Genomic DNA, 8,214 nt, shown 5'->3' with positions numbered 1-8,214 from the left:
CAGTGTGTTTTTGATTGACTTGGAAAAAACGCTTGGCTCTTCAATATGGCCTTTTGCACGTTTTAATAGGGGGGTGTTTTTTCAGTATTAATTTCATAAAGAAGGATACACACTCCTCCCTTTACAAAATAGGGAAAATTAAGTTGGGTGTAGCTACTTGTAGTAACAAACGCCCTGTTGTTTTTCTATATTTAGTAAGAATTTAAGCTCGCTCACAACTGAACCCACAACCTTTGCATTGCTGGCATGGCACATTGTAGTATTCATCAAAAGCCCTTACATATTCAGTTCAAAAACATGGCATGATCTAGTGAGTGCATAGTGAGCTGTGGCAAATACAAGGAAGAATGAACAGAAACGATTGCAGTCCATAAGCTGTGCATGTTTATCCTCTTTTATGTTAAAAGGGGACAACTGGTGCATGCGTTGCAGTATGGAAACCATCTGCCCATCTTCCCATGCGGTGTGAAATTGAATCAGCTTGATAAAACATCAACATTGCATCAAGCTGAGTGTGGTGACTGAGATCGTGGTACTGTCCATCTTGGCAGCATCCCAGAAGTTACTGCTACATCATCATTCTTCCAATCCCAGGCCAGGTGGCTGCAAGAGTACAAGTTCTTCTTGGATTCTGTGTTATTGGATTCAGTCGAAATGATTTCATTTTAATGTAAAAGCCTTTCAGTATTTGCTTACCTCAGTATCTTCCAACCAAATCTGGAAGATAAAACAAAAGAATATAATACTGAAAATCATCATTCTTGTAATAAAATGATATAATGCAGGAAAATCATTTAGCACTAGCTTATCCGCAAACCTGACTGTAAATAATCAGTGCTATGGTATGAATTTAACACATTACATTCTGCAGACAGTTTGATTGTTGGATTTTGGCACATAGCTATAGGAGTTATCATCAAAGCTTTACAATGCTTAAGCTAGGAAGATAAACCTAATAAAAAAGTCTTAACTCTCGTCCCTAATCCTCGCATTAATAACTCCCAGCTACCTCTCGTTAGCTCCCTCATTAGTTCCATATATAAGTGCTTCCCAGTCCTGTGTTCCCGAGTCCTATCATTGATGTTGGATGCTCCTGTTGTCTGTGTCCTTCCTGGTTGTCATTCCTCTCAGCTTTTGATCCCTCTTGGTCCAGTTTGTGTCCAGATTCTTTTCATTTAAGTTCAATAAACCCCTTTGGTTTCTCCCCAATGCCTGTCCTTCAGTCCTTTGCCTTTCAAGTCGTGACAGGTCTGAACTTCTAAGCACAGCAATGTGGACACTCACCTGGCAGATATACTGGCTTTTTAGAATAGGCATTGATAATTCTGTGTCTGTTCTTTATCTGTGCAAGATCGAGTGTTTCATTTTGCCTTTATTTTTCATTAAGACATTTTTTGCAGCATATGCAACTTATTTTTTCTGGATTGTATCCAAGTAATGCATTATAAGAAGAGCAGCAAGAAATATATAATAAAACAAAAATACGGCATTAAAACATACCGTAGTGTACATGAGCAGAAATGGAAAATGATTTCTATACATTTAGTTGATGAACAAAATATTGATATGATAAAATATCATTTATACAACTGATTATTACTTTATTACAGTATGTAATTTGCTGAATCATTTTGGATCTTAAATGCATATAAAGAATATTCTCAGCAAACTATGAGGCCTAAACATATTGAGGCAGCTCAAGTTGGTAGGCAGCAGTGTTCATCATATTTTCGTCATAGTTATCGTCAGCGACTTTTATTTTCAGACCAAAACGAGACGATAACTAAATAAAAATGCGAGGCCTAAGACTATGACGAAGTGTATTGACAATTTTGTTAACGAATAAAAACGAAACGAAAATGTTTGCCTGAGACGAGATCCTACTATTTAGTGTGATATATATTTAAGTAGCCTATTAGCTGTATCAACATTGCATGTAGTCAATATCTGACTGTACGTAATTAATTCAATACAATTTAAAAACTTTTTGACAATATTTATTGTCACGTGACATATAGAACTAAACATATATGTATAAATGCCGATATGTTATAATGTTTTCTCATTTATTAAATAAAAGTAGGGCTGCATTTTAAAATAAGAGAAAATAAATAAAATGTGAAAATTGTACATGTAAAGTGCTTGACTTAAGCCGTAAACCCTAATACAGTCGTGTTTATGTCATATTTTTCAGCGTTCATGCATGTATCATGCATGCATGCATGTAAAAAGTATTGGTAATCGGTAATCGCACACCGGTAATAAAATTAAAGTCTCGTTTTAATATAAATGCATACAAACTTATCACTTTAATTGCTATTACAATAGGATATGGGCGGTACGTCTTATTATTTCGAAAGGACCTAAAAACTGACATGTTGTGTGTTACGATCGGAGCGGGCGAGCAGGAAAGCAGGCGAGAGCAGGCAGATGTAAGGGTAAACAGGGACTTTACTTGGGACGAGAAGGCAGACAGGTGACGAACATCGAAACAATACATCAATGACAGATCTGGGGAAGACTGACTCAGACACGGACTAAATACTAAAGACAAGCCGAGACAACAAGGAACAGCTGGGCACGATCGGGAAAGCACACGTGGATAATGAGGGGCGTGGCACACATCGGGATCGAACGGAGCGGATCGTGACAGAACCCCCCCCCAAAGGCGCGCACACCGGGCGCGCCTGGGAGGAGGCGACGGACGAGACCGGGGAACAGGACCTGGAAGACAAAAGCAGAACGTCAACGAGACACCGGAAACAGGACAGAGACACAGAACAGGAACAAGGACCAGAAAAACGACAAAACCTGACAGAGGACAGGGAACGCGGACAGGCAGACAAAGAAAGGAGACAAAGAGGGGACAGAAAATGGAGGAACAAAAGGGCCGGGAGTGAACACGGGAGGCACAGAGGGACGAGCAGCAAAAACCGGAGTGACAAAGGGACCAGAAGGGAACGGAGGAGACACAGAGGGACGAGGAGCAAAAACAGACGGGACGGAGGGAAAGGGAGGAGGAGCCAGGGGAGCCCGAAGGAACCCAGGCGGGCGACGGGCAGCGGCCGGAGGGGCCACAGGCGAGAGGGAGAAGGGAACCGAAGGGGACCACCCAGGGGCCAAGGGAACGGGACGAGGGAGTGACGGAGGGGACACGGAGGGAGCAGGAGGGAACACCGGTGCAGGCAGGCAGGAGGGGGAAGCCGCGGCAGGCGGAGGCGCAGCCGGAGCCGGCGAAGGCGCCGTCCGACGCCCAGCCGGAGCAGGGGGGCCCGGAGGCGACTGACAAGGAGCCGGAGGCGGGACCGAGAACCGGCACCGAGGACCCAGGGGGGGACCCGGCGGCGACCGCCGACCCCGAGCCGGAGGACCCGTAGGCAGCCACCGCGCCACCGCCAGGGGCCGAACGGGCGAGCCAGGGGGCAGGGCGGGCGGGACCCGGGCCCGACGCCTGTGTCCCCGTCCCTTGCGGGACACCGAAAGGCGGGGTCCAGGGGGCTGTTGACCTCGCCGGGGCAAGGGCGAGGGAGTCATGAGGGAGGTCAGTCCTGGGCGGACAAGAGTCAAGGCCTCCACAGGCGGGGCAGCCAGAGCCGCGGGCGAGGCCGCCCGAGCCGCGGCCGCAGGCGGGGCAGCCGGCCGAGCGGCGGCCTCAGGCGGGGCCGCGGGCCGAGCGGCGGCCTCAGGCGGGGCCGCGGGCCGAGCGGCGGCCTCAGGCGGGGCCGCGGGCCGAGCGGCGGCCTCAGGCGGGGCCGCGGGCGTGGCCGGCTGGACAGGCGAGCAGGGCTGGGCCGGCTGGACAGGCGAGCAGGGCTGGGCCGGCTGGACAGGCGAGCAGGGCTGGCCGGACAGGACAGGCGTGACGGGCAGAACCGGCGAGCAGGGCTGGCCGGACAGGACAGGCGAGACGGGCAGGACCGGCGAGCAGGGCTGGCCGGACAGGACAGGCGAGACGGGCAGGACCGGCGAGCAGGGCTGGCCGGACAGGACAGGCGAGACGGGCCGAACCGGCGAGCAGGGCTGGCCGGACAGGACAGGCGAGACGGGCAGGACCGGCGAGCAGGGCTGGCCGGACAGGACAGGCGAGACGGGCAGGACCGGCGAGCAGAGCTGGCCGGACAGGACAGGCGAGACGGGCAGAACCGGCGAGCAGGGCTGGCCGGACAGGACAGGCGAGACGGGCAGGACCGGCGAGCAGGGCTGGCCGGACAGGACAGGCGAGACGGGCAGAACCGGCGAGCAGGGCTGGCCGGACAGGACAGGCGAGACGGGCAGGACCGGCGAGCAGGGCTGGCCGGACAGGACAGGCGAGACGGGCAGGACAGGCGAGACGGGCAGGACAGGAGCCGGCCGGACAGGCGAGACGGGCAGGTCAGGAGCCGGCCGGACAGGCGAGACGGGCAGGTCAGGAGCCGGCCGGACAGGCGAGACGGGCAGGTCAGGAGCCGGCCGGACAGGCGAGACGGGCAGGTCAGGAGCCGGCAGGACAGGCGAGACGGGCAGGTCAGGAGCCGGCAGGACAGGCGAGACGGGCAGGTCAGGAGCCGGCAGGACAGGCGCCGCCATCACGTGGCCAGCAGGGGGCGCCGTCGCGGGCACCTCCATCGTGCGGCCAGCAGGGGGCGCCGTCCTCACGCGGCCAGCAGGGGGCGCCGCCATCACGCGGCCAGCAGGGGGCGCCGCAGCGGCCGCCTCGGGCATTGCCCTAGGCAGAGCAGGCAGGACCGGCGGGTCAGGCAGGACAGGCAGGACAGGCGGGTCAGGCCGTGCTGCTGGCTTCGCAGCGGCGGCATCAGCAGCAGGCGGTGCCGCGAGCAGACCGGCGGCGGCAGCAGGCAGCGCAGCCGTGGGCAGATCGGCGGCGGCAGCAGGCAGCGCAGCCGCGGGCGGATCGGCGGCAGCTGCAGCAGGCAGCGCAGCCGCGGGCGGATCGGCGGCAGCAGCAGGCGGTGCCGCGGGCAGAACGGCGGCAGCCGCAGGAACCGCAGGCAAGACGAGCGGGTCAGGCTGGACAGGCGTCGCCGCGGGCAGAGCGGCGGCAGTAGCAGCTGGTGCTGCAGGCACATCCGGAGCAGGCAGGTCTGCGATCGGCGCCAGGATCGGCGCCGGGCGTACAGGCGCTGCCCCTTTAAGGGCCTTGGGGATCCGGGGAATGGCATCCCAAACGGCCCTGGCCCCCCTATTGAACGGGCGTGCTGCCCGAAAGTCATATGCCGCCAAGGGTGGCGGCATCTCCTCGGCGGGGCTGGCGAGGGGTACCGGTAAACCGGAAGCGGGGATAACGCCCGGGGTAATGGCAGCGGAGAGAGAGCAAGCCCCCAGAAAGATCGCCGGTCTCTCCTCCTGTCTGTGCTCTCTCCTTTTCTTCTTCCGCCTCCGGCTTGTGGCGGGGGAAGGAAGCGGTTGCGCCGTTTCTGTGGGGACAGAAGGCGGTTCAGCAGCCCCAGCGCAGCACAATGCGACCAACTGGGCTCTCCGGTCTGTTACGCGCTGTATTAGCAGCCGAAGGTTCTCGCGTACCTCCTGCAGGGGGTACGCGTTTCCGGGTGGGGGTGCCTCACTCAGGAGGTCTCCACTCCGGCTGGCTAGGTCCCGGGCAGCGGGGTCTTCCTGGACCTCGGGTTGGGACAGCCAGTATATCACCTCCTGCAGCAAGCCGATCCGTTGGTCTTCGGCTTGCTGCGGTGAATTGTTGTGGAGATCCGTCATTCTGTTACGATCGGAGCGGGCGAGCAGGAAAGCAGGCGAGAGCAGGCAGATGTAAGGGTAAACAGGGACTTTACTTGGGACGAGAAGGCAGACAGGTGACGAACATCGAAACAATACATCAATGACAGATCTGGGGAAGACTGACTCAGACACGGACTAAATACTAAAGACAAGCCGAGACAACAAGGAACAGCTGGGCACGATCGGGAAAGCACACGTGGATAATGAGGGGCGTGGCACACATCGGGATCGAACGGAGCGGATCGTGACATTGTGTTTTTCTCATATTCGTTTTATATTTGTCGGAGTAACAACGCAAACGGAGTGACGAGCCATTTCAGCTGAAAACAGTGCATTTTACTTTTTATTTTAAATAAAACATCGGGGTTGCCAACTTCGGCCAGCAGGTTGGAGTGAGATTTTCAGTTCGAGATGTCTGCACACATATGTTACAGTTCTTACCTTGTAAATAGTCTGCTTTTGTATTTAACCGTGTAAATAAACTTTTGACTTACCGTAGCTAATTTTAGCTTTATAATGGAATAATATAGATTTGCAGTAAGATTTCCTGTGTTAGTCTGAAAGCGTGTCATGCCAGATTCTTGAGATTTGGCAACCCTGAAAACGTACTTTTTTGTTTCACCTGAGTTGATTTATATAACAAATAACATTACTTTATACAGTTGTTAAAAAGCGGAAACTTCAACAAAAATGAAATCACCAATAAACTAAGTCTATACATATTTATTTTAATATTTCTATTTTAATATTCAGAGAGAGCACGCCTGGTGGCATGGGAGCCTATGCAAGTGATTTTTTTTTTTGCACTAATGGCACTACTGATTTTACAGTACTCAGTTTCCAGGAAAATAGACATGTTTGTGTTTCAAATAAGAGTGAAATCTGTGTTTTTGTGTACTGCACAGTCAGACCTTAATACCATCCCTTAACATATTGGTTTCATTTCATCTTGGTGAACTTTCAGAAATCGAAGGGAAACTTTAAACATTACACTCTACACTTTTAATTTTAGTCGACTAAATCAACTGTAGTTTTAGTTGACTGTAATCTTATGATACTTAATCAACTAAAACTAGACTAAAACTAAAATAATTCAGATGACTAAATTATGACTGAAACTAAATTACATTTTAGTCAAAAGACTGTGACTAAAACTAAATGAAAATTTGCTGACAAAATTAACACTGGTAGGCAGCATAAATGTTATGTATTAGTCACTTTGAGACCTTGGTGGTAATTACATAGTCCAAATCCCAGGAGGGATTCTGCTGCTCTAACTTGGCCAGGCTACGTAAGTAAGTAAGTCAGTAAGTGAGCTTTATTGTCATTCACACCATACAACAGTACAACAACGGATGCATAGCTGAATGAAATTGCGTATCTCCAGGCTCAATGTGCAGACATAAAGAGACAAGTGCACTTAGACAACATATGGAGATTTCACTTTTTACACAGAAGTAAGTAAGACAGCATAAGGCAGCACAGGACAGACACTAAATATACAAACAATATACATATACAGAAATGTAAAACCAGTCAGTGGTGAATATGATGAAAAGAAAAATATTGCACATCGTTTCACAGTGTGTTACGCCACGGAGCGGACGAGCAGGGAGGCAGGAGAGCAGGAGCCAGGAAGCAGGGTAGAACGGGGATTTATTAAAGGGAAGCAGGACCGGGGAAAACACGACAGTACACAGCACATAACGTCAATGACCGGACTGGGGATACAAACGGAAACGCGGACTAAATACACTGAACTAATGACAACAATCCGAAACAGCTGTAAAACACTGGGATTCCACATGAGGTTAACGAGGGGGCGTGGCACACAGTAGGGTCGGACGGAGCGGGCATGACACAGTGATTGTATTATTGCACTATGTACATACAGTATTCACAGTGATTATATTATTACACTATATAAATAAAATGTAAACTTAATACCTACTGTGGTAATAAAGTGCACAGTGAGTAAGAGAGACTAAGGGTTTCACATGAACTAGCAGCATTTTCGGGATATAGGTTTGCATGTGTATGTTGATAGTCCATGTATGTGTTAGTGTTCACACATTTTGTCATCTGTGTGATCCGACAGTCCCTGTATGTGACATGAGTACAGAAGTTCAGTCATTTGACAGAGTTTAGTATTCTGATGGCCTGGGGGAAGAAGCTCTCATTAAATCTGGTTGTTCTGCAGTGCATATTGCAGTAACGTTTACCAGAGGGCAGAAGTTCAAGCAGCTCATTTGCCGGGTGTGTGGGATCTTTTATGATCTTAATGGATCTGTTTTGGCAACGTGAGTGGTGAACAGATGGGAGAGAGGTCCCGATGTTCTGTTCAGCGGCAGTGCAGCTACCGTACCAGACTCAGATGCTGCTGATCAGTATACATTCTATAGTGCCTCTGTAGAAAGGTGTGAGGACAGGAGACGTAACCTGAAAGTCAAAATATGCAGGTATATAAATGGTTGGCCTTTAACC

General features: G+C 50.9%; 1 protein-coding gene across 1 annotated transcript; it reads right to left on the bottom strand.

The window, feature by feature from the left end:
* Positions 1-2,363: 2,363 nt before the first annotated feature.
* Positions 2,364-5,974, bottom strand: LOC140592041 (uncharacterized). Its single transcript, XM_072713871.1, has 3 exons — positions 5,521-5,974; positions 4,954-5,414; positions 2,364-2,454 (listed from the first exon to the last, which is right to left on the bottom strand). Exons 1-3 carry the CDS (start codon positions 5,707-5,709, stop codon positions 2,364-2,366), a joined length of 741 nt encoding a protein of 246 aa, XP_072569972.1. The 5' UTR covers positions 5,710-5,974.
* Between the last annotated feature and the right edge of the window lie 2,240 nt (positions 5,975-8,214).

This window comes from Paramormyrops kingsleyae, chromosome 7, assembly GCF_048594095.1.
Source record: "Paramormyrops kingsleyae isolate MSU_618 chromosome 7, PKINGS_0.4, whole genome shotgun sequence".
Lineage (NCBI taxonomy): Eukaryota > Metazoa > Chordata > Actinopteri > Osteoglossiformes > Mormyridae > Paramormyrops > Paramormyrops kingsleyae.
This window is presented reverse-complemented; position numbering and strand designations above follow the sequence as displayed.

What these genes read in the sequence shown, in the direction of transcription:
- LOC140592041 (XM_072713871.1), bottom strand. Translation starts at nt 5,709, where the DNA reads ATGACGGATCTCCACAACAATTCACCGCAGCAAGCCGAAGACCAACGG. An exon ending in ACGCGTACCCCCTGCAGGAG is followed by an intron (nt 5,415 to 5,520) that starts GTACGCGAGAAC and finishes CTGTCCCCACAG; the next exon opens with AAACGGCGCAACCGCTTCCT. An exon ending in CTGCCGCCGTTCTGCCCGCG is followed by an intron (nt 2,455 to 4,953) that starts GCACCGCCTGCT and finishes TCTCGTCCCAAG; the next exon opens with TAAAGTCCCTGTTTACCCTT.